The 18,070-nt window shown below is 41.1% G+C and overlaps 1 protein-coding gene across 6 annotated transcripts; it reads left to right on the forward strand.

Moving 5' to 3' along the window:
• Positions 1-403: 403 nt before the first annotated feature.
• mfsd8l2 (major facilitator superfamily domain containing 8-like 2) lies at positions 404-17,109 on the forward strand. Of its 6 annotated transcripts, none has more exons than XR_014916341.1 (14): positions 404-510; positions 1,893-2,078; positions 2,816-5,539; positions 5,639-5,824; positions 7,469-7,531; positions 7,625-7,744; positions 8,001-8,080; positions 8,549-8,819; positions 12,179-12,252; positions 12,531-12,744; positions 13,707-13,829; positions 14,005-14,135; positions 15,308-15,394; positions 16,896-16,952. XR_014916341.1 is itself a non-coding variant. In XM_085438736.1 (14 exons), the coding sequence occupies exons 4-14, from the start codon at positions 5,464-5,466 to the stop codon at positions 16,974-16,976; spliced, it is 1,419 nt and encodes a 472-aa protein (XP_085294862.1). In that variant the 5' UTR covers positions 406-510; positions 1,893-2,078; positions 2,816-2,902; positions 5,223-5,463; the 3' UTR covers positions 16,977-17,109. The 6 variants fall into 6 exon arrangements, 5 of the variants coding, with proteins under 5 accessions (XP_085294862.1, XP_085294861.1, XP_085294860.1 ...); XM_085438736.1 differs by lacking the exon at positions 15,308-15,394 and having other exon boundaries at positions 406-510; positions 2,816-2,902; positions 5,223-5,539; positions 16,896-17,109; XM_085438735.1 differs by lacking the exon at positions 15,308-15,394 and having other exon boundaries at positions 406-510; positions 1,802-2,078; positions 16,896-17,109.
• Positions 17,110-18,070: the final 961 nt, after the last annotated feature.

The raw sequence follows: 18,070 nt of genomic DNA on the forward strand, positions 1-18,070 counted from the left end.
TAATAATGTGGGCCTTAGTATTTCCTTTAATCGGCAGTTTGTTAGCTGCACCTGTTCGCTGCTTGTTCATGCCTATCACACAGCAGCAAGCAATGCATCTAGCCATATAAACATAGGCTAGCCAGACTGCTGTGAGATGGAAAAACAACAGTATCTCAAATAACCACTCGTTACACCAAATGTAAGCAGAAGATCAGGACAGGTTGAATCTTGAAGCAGATTTGTTACAGCTAGTGATGGGTCGTTCGCGAACGAAATGGCTCTTAGAGCCGGCTCTTTGACGTGAACGACGCGAGCCGGCTCCTTATCGCGAGCCGTCACGTGGTTGTTTTTTTTTTTTTTCCTTTCTCTCAGCCTCTCTCTCGCTCTTTTTTTCCGCTTCACTCTGCACGCGAGCCTTGTGCTTTACGCTGGGCAGAGGGGGGAGGGGCGGTAGTTACACTCAGTAGCACAGGAACAGAGCCAGAGGGAGAGAGAGAGAAAAGAGGCAGGGACAACAACATTAGAAAGGTATAGTAATCATCCACAACTATTTTCGGTTGCAGATGATAAAGGATTGAGAAAGTTTATTCATGCAGGTCCATATGACAGAGAATATGCATGTTCTTTTAGTTTTCATATTATAATTTATATTTAATTGTGTTGTGGTTTGCAGTGTTTTGTGTTCTTTTCACTTTAAATTTGTGAAAGGAAAAAGCTGAAAATGTAAATAGTTAAAACTTGAAATGTGAATAGTTGATTTTTGTATTATATGATTTATTTATTACATTTTATGTGGAGTGAATAAATAAAAGTATATTTACGGTGGCCCCTAGAGACAAAGCACATACAAACTTCAAATCACGTACGAACTCTGAAGCATGTACAAACTCCAAAACACGTAAAAACACGTACAAACTCCAAAACACGTAAAAACTCCAAAACACGTAAAAACAGGTACAAACTCCGAAGCACGTAAAAACTCAGAAGCATATAAAAACTCAGAAGCACATAAAAACTCAAAACACGTACAAAAGAACAACAGAAGTGCTCCAGGATGCTGGGCGCAGTGTTGAGCCTTTGTTATCTTGTGGCTACACAAGCCAGCAAGTACCAATGACCGGATTTGGTGTGTGGTAATAACAGGTAAATGAACTTTTTTTTAAATTATTTGAATATATATATGAGTGCCTGTGTATAAATACACAAACAATACACACATGCTTTCAATTGTGTAATTTAAGTGATCTAGTAGCTCTGCTTTGGAAGTTCAGTTCATGCTAGAAATGTGTTTTGGAGTTTGTACGTGTTTTGTCTCTAGGGGCCACCGCATATATTTATATATAAACATATATAAATAAAACCACTTGTTTTTACGTTAGTAATTCCTTTTGTGCATAATTTTATATTATTGTTAATAATAAATAAATTAAAGCAACAAAACAACCTGAAGAGCCGGTTCGGAGCCGAAAGAGCGGGCTCTTTTTAGTGAGCCGAACCGAAAGAGCCGGATCTCTAAAAAGAGCCGGAAATCCCATCACTAGTTACAGCAACAGCAGAAGACAACACTGGGTGCTGCTCCTGTCATCTAAGAGCAGGAAACTGAGGCTACATTACAATGGGAAAACAGAAGACTGGGAAAATGTTGCCTGGTCTGATAAGACTTGATTTTTGCTGCAACATTTAGATGGTTGGATCAGAATTTGGTATAAATAACACAAAAGCATGGATCTAGCCTGCCTTGTATCAACAGTTCAGCTTCATGGGATATTTTGTTAACACAGTTTTGCTACTGACCACATCCATCCCTTTATGCCCACAGTGTCCCCGTCTTCTGATGGCTCCTTCTAGCAGGATAATGCACCGTGTCAGAAAACTCTAATCAGCTCAAACTGGTTTCTTGAACATTGCAGTGCACCTTTGGGATGCAGTGGAATGGGAGATTCTCATCATGGATGTGCAGCTGACAACCTGTGCGATGAACTAAAATCTCTGAGGAATGCTTCCTGCACCTTGTTGAATCTGTGCCATGAGGAATTAAAACGAAAGAAGACAAAAGTGGGGCTGATCTGGTACTAGCAACGTGTAGCAAGTGGCTGGTGAGTGTATACAGGTTATTTCTGATATATCATTCCCCTTCAAGCCATACATTTAGAAATACTCTGTGCTGTGCATGTGCTGTAATCTCACACATGCATATATGTTGAATCGTTTTTTCTAAAATCTTGACTAGTCCTTTGTTTACAACAGTGCATATCTGTTACAGACTGCTGCAGTTGTTTGTATATTTATACAATATTTCTTTTTAACCGACGCCATTAACAGACCAGCAGGATGTCATGAAACTTACTGGTTTTGTAACCTGTTGGAGGCAGGACAGGATACAAAATATAGGCTTTTTTTTAAAACTTTACAAACAGAAGATGTACATTTTCCAGGCTTATAGTAGTAATCCTATGCCCAATCAGTGGAATGCAGTATGAACTGACTGATGTCACCACAAACTGGTTTTTATACATACCCAGTGAGCACCTATAGCGTGTATAATGTGAAGCTCTGTTTAAATTCAGCCGTGCTTTTCCTTCATAATGAACCCAAAAGTGTTGCTGCCTGGCCCAGTCGATTGCCGGCTCTTACCGTGTCTGCCGCCTGCGAGCACCGTGCAGGTTAATGTTAATGGGGATGCTGGATGACCTCCGGGGAGAATCTGTGTTCAACCACATGCCCACTCCTATCTGAGCTACCTCCTGTACAGTATATCCACCTAACAAGCTCCTCTCTATCTGAAAGTCAAATGTCCTTCTGCCAGCAGCTGATCATTTCATATCTCCAACAGGCTCCGGGGCACTGCTGTGACTGGCTGAGTGGACTCGATATCAGTTTAGTCACCGGGGAACTTCCTGTTGTTTACCAAGGCTCAAAGGTGAGTGCAAAAACACCTTCCACCCTCATATGTGTTTCTATAGAAACCACCACAGGTAAGGCAGGTAGGATGCTAATGGCCTCTCAGCGGGCCTGTGACACTCAGCAGCAGCCGTTTGTCACGGAAAAGCTGAGCCGGATGAATCCCTCCTTGATTACCGTTTCCACAGAATGAAACACACGCAGTGACGCTACACTGGTGAGTACACATGCTCTATGAAATCATTTTTCATTAAAAAAATTACAGAAAGGTCAACACTATGGCCAACAAATGCACGCATACATATATAGTAGATTCCTACCCAAATACATGAGTCCTGCGACTTTTCATCACTGCAGGGGCCTGGTGAGCTCGAAACCTCTCAGATTGTCTAGACGTTATTTGGCATGAGCACATGATGCTGAGCGAGTTTATATCTGCTATTCAAACAATCAAATGTTTTGTATTATTCATGGGTTGCTGAAAAACATATGGCGGTATTAACTTGGTGACAGTTCTGTTTAATACAGCGAGCCCAAGGCTAGGAACACCACAGCAGCTTGAAAAAAGGAGCTACAGCTCAACACAACAGACAGCAGTGTCATACCTAATTTATTCAGTATTGAATACATTGCAGCGTTAAGCTGAATAGTTTCCTCCGTTGCCCGCTCTGCTGTTAAAGCTCCATAAGCTATAGTCCTTGTTTATCTGATGTATTTCATTACTTTTTGTTTTATCACTGTGTGATTTATTGTGTTTTTGAACAGCTAAATTTAGCCCCATGCTTGTAAAAAGCACAATTCCTATTTAAAGACCTGTGCAAAAGACTCAAACCACCTCTTATTTCTTTATATTGTGCTATAGAAATAGGAAACAGGTGCAGGGATTTATTGAAGCATGTGCAAACATGCATGGAAACACACAGTATGTGAGGCAAAAACAGAGTTTGTACAATTCTAACAAACATGAACGGCAATAATTGGTGTGACTTTATGTTGGCTGCCTTTTTTCTTCTGTTCTTTGTCAACATGATCCCACACTGCTTGTTGAGGTCCGAGCTCTGGGGAGGCCAATTCATGACTGGTAGTGTTTCACTGTGTGTTTACTGCATTGGCAGTGTGTTTGGGATCGTTGTCATGCTAAAACATTATCAGAAGCTTTCCAGATTGTACTACATGATGGATCCAAATTTGATGGTGCTTTTCTGTGTTCATCAATTTGGACAAGATCTCCAACACCACTGACCGAAATGGAGCCCAAAACCATGATAGAGCTTCCACCATGTTGTACACACTCTATGTTGTACCTCTTTCCTGACCTCTGTACATACTTGAACCAAGTATTTCATATTTGGATTCACCACTCCATCTGTTGTTTCTCATTTTTAGTTTAGTTATTGTAAAATCTGGCATTACATGATAACCTCAGCCTTTTGTCCCTGTTTCTCTTCCTTTGGCTTCTTCCTTTCATTGAGATCATTTCTCATTAGGCTTCAGTGAACAGTAGATGGATCAACTTAAGCACCAGATGCATCTGTCAGGTCCTGTGTCAAGTCTTTGCTGGATTTCTTCAGCAGTTTCCTAAAATCCTTAAGGACAAACTGCACACCATGCCGGGATATGCCGAGTTTTCAGCTAATAGCTCTTTGGGAATCACATTACTACGCCAAAACTACTATTTTATGTTATCATTGGCATTTTTCATAGATTTAACTACAGAAATTGAACAGAAGATGTGTTTTTGCAACAGGCTTCAAGTAACAAAGTGCCTTAAAGATACAATTTGTCCGATTCTCTGTTATGTGTAGGAGCTTTTATTATGCTTGAATGATTCATGGGTCAGTGTTAAGTGGCTTAACAGAAAAAAAAAACAAAGCAAAGCAACAACAAAAAAAAGATTTACTATGAAAACAGTCAGTTCCAAGAAAAACTCTGAAACTCCTTCAGAAGGCCTGGAGAACTATTGCCCTGGCTCTTCTTTAGATGTTCTTCTTTAGTCTGCCTCCTTGGAAGAAAAGTATAAAGAAATGAGGAGTGTCTCAAGACTTTTGCATATTACTGTGTAACCAAAAGGGGCAGATAGGCCTTGCACATTTTTTCACAAGGTTGTGAGGTGCTTTTGATGAAACTGAAGCAAACAAGTTTAAATATGTATAAACCTCAGGGTACTTTACCTCACCGGGCAACCTGAGAACTTGCCTCGATCTCGCAGCGTGGTGCTACACCGAGGACTGGAGTCAAACAGAATTTCATCTTTAACATAAATGCCTAATGGAATTGGACTACTGCAATCATTTCATATTTGTTTGTATTGTTTCCATGTTTGCTGTGACGTGGTCCAGGCTTCGTTCGTCCTGAGCTTTTTCTGTAAGAAAAGCCTCCCATCGTCTTTGTTGTCCATCTCTAAGAAGTTTTGCTGTGACCTTGTAAAGCGCTGCAACAGATTCCTCTGATTATCTGGGCCGGCAGCTGTAATAGGATGCATGGTGTCTCTTGTTATCTGATTATGGCTCTGAAGAATGTTTCAGAGCAGCATGCGCAGATAGAGGTTGGCATGTAAAAAGAAGCAAGTCAGTGAGGACAATGGATAATCACCAAAAGAGGAATCTTACTTTTCTCACCATTGGACTGATATTCATGCTGAGTGGCATAGAGTACGGTAAGTTCATATCGAACTGGATATCATTTCAGGGTTGTTTTTGGCATATTAATGCACACGTCTCAACCCTTCTCTGTTGTTCCTCTGTGGTGGCCTCAGCTGTCATTCTTCCTACAATATGGAGGTATCTACAGATTTTGGAGGCTCCACCTTACTTCCTAGGTCTCGGTCTGTCTGCCTTCAGCTTGAGTGCACTGGTCACGGGCCCGCTATTTGGCATCTGGTCAGATCGAAGCAAAACTACAAAGTCCATTGTCCTTTTCTCAAATGTTTTCGAGATTGTTGGTAAGTAGTCAAGCCACGAGACATCACATGACTAATTTAGACTCTGCGTCACGCTTCTGTATGAAGAGACTCTGTGGGTCATCTTTTACGCATTTATTTTCACCTCATGCAACACAGAGAATTCCTTATAGATGACCGAGCTTACAAAAAATCTGATATCAGGTCATTCCTTTCATCTGAATGCAATCTAAATTTCTCTTTGAACGTAGCCTCCGGGAGGAAGAAAGTCAAGTGAATAGTGAAAGAGGCGCAGAATTGATTTAAACCTGCTTTCTTTCTAATGGCCAGCAGAAGGTGGCTTCTGCAGTTGCAAAAAGAAGTCTGATTGTAGAAAAGTCAAAGAGGAAATCACCCTACTGGTCCCTTCCCAAAATATTGATTCTGTTCTGAGTCTCATTTAGAATAAAAGACACAGTTAAGCAGGAAGTGCTTGCTAAATTGTGTTTGGCCATTTCCTGCCATGTGATTGTCAGTCACACTTCATCACGTGTGGTTTCATAAAAAGAAAAAAAAAGGCTTTAGTTATGTAGACCTATACTGGCTGGCAACCCCATGGCAACCACCCGCTGGGTTGTGTTGGTCAGTGTTTGCTGGAGGTTACTAGGTGAAATCGGTCACAAAGAGGGTACTGTACCAACAACGTCCTTGTGATTGCTTTTGTTGATAGCAGATTGCTGCAGTTGCCCCATAGCTTGCTGTTGTAAAACTAAAATAAGACTTGAAACAGAGAAGGTTCACGTGTCTTCCATGCAAACTACTGGTGACAGCAGCAACTTGCTAGAGACCAAAGCAACTGCAAGAAGGTTCCTGGTAGCGCACGGTATACCTCCATACCGCTTTGTGACCAATTTCATGCTAGTGCGTGCCAACCTCTAGCAACCACTCTCCAAGCAGTTGTGGTTGGTGAGTGGTGAGAGGGCTATTAACAGTGGACCTTTAACCTCCTGCAGCCACTGGCTAATCTGTTAGTTGATGCACATGTTTCCATAGTGACCATAGTTACCAGATAGCCACTGACTAGTCTCTAGGCTTGTGTGAAGGTACAGGCTTCAAAATGAGAACTCTCTAGCTGCCTCTGCGATTCAAATTTTTATCTACAGGATGCACACAATGGATTATGGGAATTTCTAAAATAACTATTTATTTGTTCTTTAAGCAAAGCATTATAGGGATGATGTGAGTCATTGTTAAGAAATTTATGTTGTCAACCAAACAACAAAATCACCTGAATGCTATTAGACTAACAGTATATTCTAAATAGTAGCTAAATATTAGTAAATACTAGCTAAAACCTAGCTACTATCAGCTAAAATCAACTAACTAAAACAGCAGTACCACATGATCGTCTATTATTGTTAATGTGCACTTTACTAGATACAGTGTTTTTCTATTGTCACCGAATGTGTTGGAATCAATGACTGTAGACCTTTTTAGTAAAAGAAAAGTTTTTTTTTATACAGTCATTGGTTGGCGTGTTAGCATGCTAACATTAGCCAACTAGCCAAAGTATAGAATAGTATAGAAGTTAATGGAATTGTTACAGGGTGAAGCCAGTACTTTTTTGGAAACATTTAAACAAAGATCTTGCCTCAGATGAAGATGCATTTCACAACAATTTTTTATTTTTTTTTAATTTCTTCTCAGGTAACTTTATGTATTTCATTGGATACTCAAAGTGGCTTTTGTTATGCAGTCGGATTGTAGCAGGTGACAAATGCACACACATGCACGCATGCATTACGTAAAACGGTTAACACTCAATGCATGTAATATATCATAGTTTGATATGTTTGCCCTAAGGTGTCGGAGCAGGAGCTGGGTCCTCCATCTTTGGCTTTTTGACTCGGAGCACTCAGCCGGAGGAGCGAGCTGGAATATTTGCCGCCATCATGGCTGGTCGACAAGCCGGTCTTCTTGTTGGTCAGTTTCTACCCTTTCCACTTATCCACAGAGAAATAGGTGTTATTTCACCTCTCACCACCCCTTCTGCCCTGTGAGGAAATATCAGACAACGGGAAGGATTTCGTGATCCTTTTTTCCCCTTTTTTCTTTTTTGATGTTTCATTTAAACTGTGAGCAGAAAAAAACATTCAATAAAATCACTAAGGAGCAGGCTACTGTTTCCACACATCTTCCATTTATCTCATCTTTAAAGCACTTCCTCCTGTCTCTACAGGGCCGGCGTTCAACCTGTTCCTGCGGCTGTGTGATTTCAAACTGGGGCCCTTTGTTGTGAACAAGTATACGTCTCCTGGGGTAACAGCATCCAGATAATCAGTAATCTAAGGTTCTGTGAAAGGCTCATGAATACAGAAATAACCTTCAGAAATAGTCGCTCTACATTCTGTGCTCACATATATATTTTTCCTCCTTTGTTCTCCTGTGAGTAAGAGGAATACAAAACACCTGCAGCGGTACTCGGTCCCGTAACAACCTGTATCGATCTGTTTCTATCTAAGTGTGCCTCAATAAAACACCTGTAGCGTGGATGAAGCTTAAATGAGACTTAACAAAGCTCTTATATGCCTGCTTCCATTTTTTTCCGCATAATATGACCCAGAATCCCTCTCTAGAGTTCACTCTGCCAGGCAGCGCTTCCATAGCTGAACCACTTTATCTCTCCTGAAAGCTTCCAGGGATTCTGGTCCTGTGAAAATATCTTTTTTTGTGTGTTTAAACTGTAAGATCTTTGAAGACATGTGGGTTTTTCCTCCATGCTGTCAGATCTTCATGTGCCTGTTGTGGATGCTGCTCCAGTTTGTCGTCCTGGCTATGTACTGGGATGTACCACCCGTTAGCTGCGAGGGGGGAGCCACGATGATGGAGATGAAACAGGAGGAGGTAGAGGAAGAGGTGCCGCTGATGGGGTCTGACGAGGAGCCGGTGCACACCTACAGAGCCCTCAACTCCGACCAACTGGAGACCTCCACCTCGTCTGACATGCAACCCGTCCACAGAGCTTCGGACCCCTTCCGAAACTTCAGCGCCAGCAGAGGTGAGCCGGCAGGTTTGACTGCCTGTCTCGAGCAATTACAGTCAGCTTTCCTCTGCCCCATTTTGCAGCGTTCAGGTAGGAAGAGGTGTCACTGCCAATGCACATGTTTCATATCTGCTCTATTGATTTTGCTTGTATTTGCTCACTCAGTCTCGCACACACTTTCCATTCTCCAGGTCTCTCTGAGGAATTTTCTGCAGCATGTCAGATCAGATTCCCGGTGTATTGATTGGACTTGCGTGTACATGTCTGGTTTATGTCAGAGCATGTATATACATGATGTCAGGTGCACTATTGGATTAGTGTCATAGTACGTTTACATGGCGATTGCGATTGTTTGCCACTACTCAATATCCTTTCTGTACTTTCTTTGACTGTGTGTGTGTCTTGGGAGTGAGTGGGTTGAGTACTTACTCATTTGTCTTAACCATGTTGTGAGGACCTAAAGCTTTGATCGTAGATTTACGCACTCACATTCTGGGGATTTATTTTTCTTTTGGGGACGTCGTTAAATTTAAGCTGCAGACGTGTTTAAAGCTTACGGTCGAGGTGAGTGTTGGGGTCAGAGTTGTGTTTAAGACTGAAGTAACTCTCCAGGAAATGCGAGTCGGTGTTGTGTCCTCTAAAGACACAACTGCGAGTGCGTGTGTTTGTGTGTATGTGCTGTATTGATTCTCTCACTCTTTGAAGACGTGGTAGAGGGAAGGATGGAAGACTTCCTTTTTTATTGACTGACTTGCTGTGGTTGACTTGTGGATGAAATGGAGACAGAATTGGTAATGTGGCCAACATTCCTCTTATTGATTCCTTTTTGTACGAAGAGAAGCTACAACACCAGAAACGCAGCAGGAGCGGAGGATGTTTTCTCTGGCACATGCAGTAGGAGTGTCTGTTAGCCCTTACAGCGTGTCTGGTATTCGCTCTCTTTAATTATTGATCTTTTCTGACTTTTTGTGGAGAAGCTTTGAAAATCAGGGCAGATCTTTCACTTTCTTTCATCAAATCTTGATTTTTCTGGTAGGTGTCGTGGAAAGAAAAAAGTACATAACAGCACCAGTAAAATCTCTGTGAATCTTTGCTTTTGGAACAAGGAAAACTACACAACTGCCTTTTTTAGTCCATGTACTTGTATTGTATCTGATCTGGATCAGATTTTACACATGCTTACACGGCACTGCAGGTTTGTAGCCTGCTCTGTTTCACGCTCTAGTTCTTCTCCCTTGAAAAGACTGAAACATTCAAAGATGTATTATCTGAAATATACTTAAGAGATATTTTGTAATCAAGAGTTAGATTCCACTTTCATACTGAGCAAAAAGTCCAGATGCAGGAGTGAATGCCTTCATTTGTTTAACATGTATAAAAATATAGAAATAAAAGAAATGCAGGTTTTACTCTGTGCTAGATCCTCTGCTAGTAAATGTCTTCCTGGATAACTAACAACAATGATATCAATGAAGTCAATATGTGGTTTAAAACAGTTCTAGGCTATATAGCTTCTTAGTTTTTCCAGTTAGATCAAGAAAGTATGATTAGTTTTAGGGTTGAATTTTGGGTTGATATTTTCAGGTTGTACCCCTCCTCTCACGAGTGATGAAATGTTTAGAAGTAATGGTAAGCTAATTTTAATGCCATGCTAGCTAGTCTCTTTCCTAAGCTAAGCTATACAATGAATAAAACGGTGGAACTTGCTGTTTTGCTTTGTCTACTTGTGGCGTCACCAGAAAACCATCTTTAGGTCAAAGCATTTTCCTCATAGATCTTTTTATTACTTATTTTCTGTGCAGCATCAAATGTAAAATGTATCGGCTGAGCAAGAGCATGTCTTTAAGGTCCAAAGGAAAAGCATCAAAGTGGCCACCTGGATTTTTAAAAAAAGTATAAATAAATCTTGGGCTAATTTGGATTGGCCGCTGAGCTGCTTTTATCCATAGATGGGATAAAAACTAGTTTCCGAGTCGTTTGCCGTTTGAATTGATGCTTTGATGTTTTTGCTGTCACCATTTTTTTTTTTTTTGGGGGGGGGGGGTGTTTGAAGACAGAGTTGATGTTTGGATGAAGAATCAGGTTTTCAGCTCACTCTAGCAGGTTTGGTTACCAGTCTGCTTCCATAAACTTCATAGGATCAATGAACAGACAAACAAATCAGCTAATTAGTGTTAACAAAGATAATAATCAAATATTAGACTTTTACTCACCAAACCAGAAACACAAACTTCTGGGAGAGTTCGTACCACGCAGAAACACATCATATTAGCCAATTAAAATTGTCATAAAAGGCACCAACAGCACAAGCATGGAGGTAAGATCCAGCTCAGTGGCTTGAATTAGCAGAGGTGATACCTAGAAGACCCAAACTGCTTACAGTTGCTTGTGTCTGGATGCCTGTTGGTCAAATTGGCCGCGCCCCCAGCTTCTAGTATCCAGAGTCCTTAAAAAACCCCTCTCTGCTCAGAGATTTTGTAATAAGTGAAAAAATGCACAAACTATTTTTTGTTCTTTAACGATGCTTTCTACTGTCTGGATATTTTAACATTAGGATTGACCTTCTTTTAGAGCAAGGCAATTTTCAGCTCCAGTGGTTGCCCTTTGCTTTAATACCAAAGACCTGGCAACCCTAGCAACCACTTTGTAACTTTTTTTGTCCATTATTAAGCATTTTTGATTCTAATAATCAGTCTGTAGATTCAGACTTTGGAATAAAAGCTGGGAAATCTTGGGGAAAAAAATCTGTCTCAGAACTTTCTGAGGTACAATAAATCATTTTAAAGCCACATCAGGTATTTACCTGCACACATACACATCCAGTGACATAAAATAATCAAACCATGTCAATAGCAGTGCAAACGCTGAACACAGAGAACTGAACTGTAGTGGATCACACAGTGTAATATCAAGCCGATTCTCCAGCCATCTGGCATCCAAATTTAGCAGCAAGCCCAGCTCGTTTTCCTCCTCTCCAAGCCCATAAGGAGGAATTTGTTCCAGGAAAAGCTGGTATCAAAATTTGGAATTTATTGAAAGCTTCCCCCCCCTTTTTTCCTGTGTAATCATGTTTTGGATATAAGATAAATATCAGAATCCATACTTCTCTCCATCAAAAGAAATAGATATAGAGCGTCTTGGACGACATGATCAACACGACCAGGCGGCCAGGATTTGTCACGCCTCCTTCTATCTTACAACCGCTTTGAGATCGTCCAACTTTTCTTTTCTCTTAAAACTTCTTGATCTCGAATTAACTTGCCAGTTGAAACTTTCGATTTGAAGCTAGCAGTTGAAGATTTTTGGGGATTTTTCTCCCTGACTTCCCTATTTTATTTCTTCTGGTATCTCTCTCTCTGTCCTTCTCTGCACAGAGTTCCTGAGAGAAGAGGTAGTTGTTGTCCTCACGGCTCAGTTCATCACTCTCTTCAATCAGACGGCGCTGGAGGTGAGAGCAGCGACCATCGAGATCCATCAGGCAGCGATTCCAAACATTTCACACTATGTCACACTGTTTATCATCCAGAGTGAATAACACTGAGTCTTCTAAGACCTAAACTTTTGGGAAAATAATCAGTTAAATGCTGAAGCACATAATCAGCCTCTGTGTAAAGATCCATTCTCACCTCTTATTAAACTGACCTAACTGGATACTCTGGTTACCTTTCTTTACCTCTGAATGGACCGCTTTGCCTAAATGACTGGTGTCTTTCTAAAAATTCACAGACCATGGTGACCCCTCTTACGCAGCGCCACTTCAACTTTGGCGAGCTGGGCAACAGCCTCATGTACAGCCTGTGCGGGGTGGAGGTCATCCTGGGCTTCTTCTTTGTACGCTGGCTGAGCAGGAAGGTGGCGGACCGCGCCGTGCTGGCAGCGGGCCTGGTCATCTGCTGCACCGCCTGTATCTGGTGCCTCATCTTCCTCTGCAACCCCCGAGGTGCTAACCTGCCTGTGAAAAACCACACCCACAGACACACACACACAAATGCAGGCACACACAGACACAAAAATGCCTCTTTTTCTGAGCCAAATCCTTTCTGTTCCACCAGTGTCGGTGTGTAGAGCACAGCAGAGCCATATTGGGTTACACACTGGCTGAACTGAGTGTGCTCTGTAAATGATATCATTCAGCAGGATACCATAGAGGCAAACCGGATCCTGTATGTTAATGTTGGCCTGCGTCTGTTGCAGCTCGTCACGTTTATCGCTCTGATTACAAGTGACAGGTGCTGGAGCTGGGTAGTGCCTGAGTACATATAAAAGGATTAGAGTAATCAAATTTAGCAAAAATGCTATTTGTTAAAGCGTGGCTGTCATTTGTTTGCCATTTGTTAACCGTTGTGGTTAAAGCAACCGAACAAAGACATAAAACCCGAAAGAAAGACACCTAAAGAAAAACTATTTTATCCTTTGGGGCCACCGAGAGGCATGTTTGATTGGTGAAACTGTAATTTGATCGTAAAATGATAGACTTTCAGCTCATGCAAGAACTTCCAACAATTAGAGTCGGCACAAATTCATACAGGCATGTGCATGATGCAAAGCAGCAGAGAACAAAAATCAAGTGGTTGCCAGCTTGGCAGGGGTTTCGTTTTTCGGATTGAGCCGTCTCTGGTGTTGCCAGCCCATTTGTGGGAGAAACTTAAAAACTGACGGACGGACGAGCTGGGCAACCGAAGCATGATCTGCCACACTCTTTGAATGATCATGACTCCACATGAGAAATAAGAAGCTTCAGAACTGTCATATTTATTGGCCACTAGGTCTATCAAATATAGGTATGCGAGGGTTTATGTTGGATTGCGCTAAAGGTAATTGCTGAATTATGTATTCCATTTACTCTGTGATAAACTACTTTAATTTAGCGATCCTGTGATATCATCTTCCCACCCCTGCCAGGTGGTTATGGATGGGAGCTGTCAGCCTTCATCATCGGAGTGTTTCTGCAGCTGCTGGGGCTTCCCTTTGTGGCCGTGTCTCAGGTGTCTCTCTTCTCCAAAGTCACTGCTGAGAAAACACAAGGTTGGCTCATATTACCTTGGCACCGTGTGCTGGCTCAACACATTAAAACAACAGATTGTTGCTCAGCGCATGTGATGCATAGAAAAAAAAATTACACGTAGCGAACTTTAAAGCCATATTGTTATGTTTATATCTGAAATAAATAACCTAATATTTTGTGATCCCTCACCAAAAGGATTCAGCCAAGGTGTCAGACGCTCAGTTGGGGGCCTGGCCACAATCTTGGGTCCCTTGTGGGCTGGAGGATTGACTAATAATTTGTACATAATGTTGGGCATGATGCTGGCACTACTTCTTATGATCACAGTAAGTAGAACAAGGCGCTCAGTAATAGTGTAGTGTTACACAGACTGGCTATGTGGCTGTGTTCTGTCAGGTGTTTAGCTTAGCTTGGCTTAGCATGTAATCTATTATGTGGTACTAACACATATCTACTATCACTGATAAACCAACGGGATAAGACATGCCATATACAGTTATTTAACCGATACAAAAGAGAAACTGGAAAGTTTTGTGTTGTTCAAATTTTTATTCTTTATAGAGTGCTAAGCTAAGCTATAGCTTGTAGCGTTTACGTCATAGATCCAGACCTGAAATTCCTCCAGAAGTAGTGATGTAGCTGCTGCAGGACAGCGATTTAACTGCAAAATGACATAAGCGTTCAGCAAGCTTGCTTAAATAGAGAATTAATTTTGTTTTGCAATCACTTGAGTCAAGTCCCCTGTTGCAAGGAGACCTATTGCAGACAGGTTGCACTCTTTGGTGCAGAATAATTGATTGATTGCAGTGAGCTGGCAACCTCTACAAGGTATCTGAGAGTGATTGCAGTCAGTCTGAGGGGGACCATGATCATCCACCTGTGCAGTTGCCTTAGTATTAAAAGTGCGCGCCACAAACTTTTCTGTTCAGCTCAATTCTTTTTATATAGCACCAAATCACAACAACAGTTGCCTCCATGCACTTTTTATCCGGTTGTTCAGTCTGACGTCACTAGCCGTGTCTGGGTCTAAACTCCGCTGCAGGTCCATATATCAAACGATCACTATGGCATTACTGAGAGTTGAAAAACTGTCTAAAGTCTTTCATCTTTAATAAAATGATCAGCGTTCTGCTCTACCAGGTGTAACAATTGAGTTTAACATCCAGGCATCCATGAAAACGGAATTTATGACATTTAACGGAGTTAGAAGTTAGCAGGGAGTTAGCTCGCTAGCTTCTATCTAAATACAATATAGCATGTCCTGACTGCAGGGTTTTGGAAAGAAATTAAAACGTACAGCTCTGTTATCACTTCCAGCATAAATGAAGACAGAAAACTAAACAGCAGTGACGTTTGAAGGGTTACTGAAGTTGGGCTAGCTGGTATATAATGATGTGCTACGTGACCGCTAGCGACACAGCTATGTTAGCATAATATAAACAAGCTAACTTTTTTTTTCCACTCGATAAAAGTTAACGTGAGTGTTCTCGGTGGTCAGGAACAAATGTAATCGCATGGCAGGATGCTGTAAAAGGACCAAACTTCAGCCAGGAGAACAACTGAGATAATCCATCCACAATACGAGGTTAGTCATTCATATACTGCTGCATGGGCTGGGCTGTAGTTACATCCTAAGGTTTTAAAAACTGAGCTTAAATAAATGATTAGCGGTAATAAAAGCCGAGGGAGGTCAGCAGTGATCACTGACTGTTTTAGGAGCTTTTTGAGATCAAATAGAAGAAAATACATAACATTAAACATGTTAACAACACAAAAGCCATATTAAACGCAGACTACTTTAGGCCCGGAAGTAGGATTCGTCGTGTCATCACTGAACAACCGGATTGTAAGGTTAAGACCTATGTCTGTGAAGGTTCTCAGTCATCCAGGTCATCATAGTCTAAGGAGGTTTAAAAGAAAAGCGTCTGGACTTCTTTAGGTTTCTTGAAGACGTTTCATCTCTCCTCTGAGAAGCTTCTTCAGTTCTAAGAGCAATTGGTGGACAGTCCCAGATTTTAAGCCCTAAGTAAAGGTCCTAAAATAATACATAGAATACAGAAAAAAAAAATCCAACAATCAGATGACCCCTTATGAGCAAGTGCTTTGGTCACAGTGGGAAGGAAAAATTCCCTTTTAACAGGAAGAAACCTCCGGCAGAAACGGGCTTAGTGAAGGGTGGCCATCTGCCACGACCGATTGAGGGTGAGAGGGGAGAAAGACAAAACACAACAAACAACATCAGTGCATAAACCCTGCAATCACCAATTTTTCCTAGTTGCAAGAAGGTTGTTGCTCAATTTTTGCTATAGTGCGACTGAACCAAAAATGTTCCTTTTAGTTTTCCCTAGATTATATATATACTCCATAATCTGTTAAAAGCTCAAAATACGGTTTAAAACGCCTTTCTCCCCTTTAAACTTATATTTAATACAGCCATCTGTGCTTTGGATTATCCCATAGTTCATTTCGTGATTGTCTGGGTAGTGTGTCTCTCTAATATAGTCTTGGTCATTAGGCAGACTGACTGTGTATGGCTTTAAGAAAATCGCCTTCTGCTAAAGGATAGCTTACTTTAGCTTCACATAGCGTTGAGACTGAAAACAGACGCTACAAACTAGCAGGTGGGAAAGCTCACTGGAATATAACATGTTACATTCTACTGTTGTTTTTTTTAAAAAAAGTAATTTGGTGATAAAATTCCAAATAGTTCTTTTGAATTTATGTTTATTCTGCATGCTAAACTAAGTTTAGCTGTGTGGTTAGCTGTAGCTTCACATTTAGCATAGACACGAGTGTGGCTTCAGACTGATCATTTAACGCTTACAAAATCTTTAATGGTTATTTTAATTTTAATGTCAGCAGAGAGAAAGAGCTCCGTTTTCTGTCCTTCATCTACCTTCCCTGTTTGAAACTAGCCGAAGCTACTGCTTAAAAAATTTTTTTTTTCACCAATCCAGTGTGAAAAACAGTAGCCACAGGCTGTTCTAGCCAGTAAAATCTTTAACTCAGCATGTCTTTGATAGCCTCTACTTATTACTTGGTTCTCTCTATTCTCCAAAGCCATATCACACTGTACATTTTCACAGGTTATGACAGCGCTGTCCTACGACCGCCTGACTGAGCCGCGAGCGGTGCAGAGTGCACAGAGCTCTGACAGCGGAGGATAGAGCTGCAGTCCTTGTGAAGAGCAGGAGAGGCTAAAGACGGACAGAGGGAGCGCCCTTCACCTCTGAGAGAATCAATACAGGTTTACTGCAGAGGGAATTGTATGAATGTGGAATAAAAAATGTTCAAAACACATGCTGGACCTCAGAAGCTGCTGTAAAGGTGATCACACTCTTTCACGGTTAAATAACACTGTTCGTTTCTAAGCTGTGCTATCAGATTCAATTATAATTGACCTTAGGTGCATATTTACTATCAGACTGTTAATTATATTTTACACAAGGGGGCACCATTGCTCTCATATTGAATATTCAGAGGCATAAATGAAGATGAAAGCCATTATTTTTAAACCAAACTATTTTTATTCCCCCGGTGTTTGTTGGAAAAAATAAATAAATGAGAGAAAGAAGCAGGTTTTTCCGAGTGACCTTTGTAGCAAAGCTTTGTTTCTTGTCTTTCTTCCTTTGGAAAAAAAAAAGAGAGAGACGGAGAACAGATGACACAATGAGTCCAGAAGTGGAGTTGTCAACATCTGAGAAGCTCCATGTCAGTGCTGCTGATAGAAGAAGGTCAGACAGAGTGAAGATTTTCAGATTTGTTGTTTTGTTCCCTTCTAATGCTGGAATAAACTAGGTACTTGAATGTAACACAAACAAAAATGCAAAGCTTTGAATGAAAGTAAACCAAGCTTGTTTTGATCTGATCCTCTACGCCGGCTTGGCATTCGAGGAGCTCTGAATTAAAACCAAATTTAAAAAGGACTTACTTAATTAGTCGGCTCTATCTTCTTACTAAGGGGGGATTTAAAGTTTAATTGCCTGTGTTCATAATTCAAAACATGACTAGGTGTGAGTAGTGTACAGTCAGCTGTTCTTTCCTATAGTCTCCTCTAGGATGTGCTGCGTGCTACATATCTGCACTACGAGACGAGAATGCAACATCAAGGCATTGTAGATTCCCTTTGTAGCAATGAACATGGGTTTGGCCAATCTCTCTGTTTTTGCATAATTGCAGATAAGGCTCAGTAACCTTTCCAGTTTTCTTCACTCAGCATGTGATGTTTGGTTTTTCTAGAGGCTTTCTGCCTGAAATGGAA

The sequence above is a fragment of the Copadichromis virginalis genome, linkage group LG18, assembly GCF_057382275.1.
Source record: "Copadichromis virginalis isolate Kocher_CV1m ecotype Utaka linkage group LG18, C_Virginalis_male_GT1.1, whole genome shotgun sequence".
Taxonomy (NCBI): Eukaryota; Metazoa; Chordata; class Actinopteri; order Cichliformes; family Cichlidae; genus Copadichromis; species Copadichromis virginalis.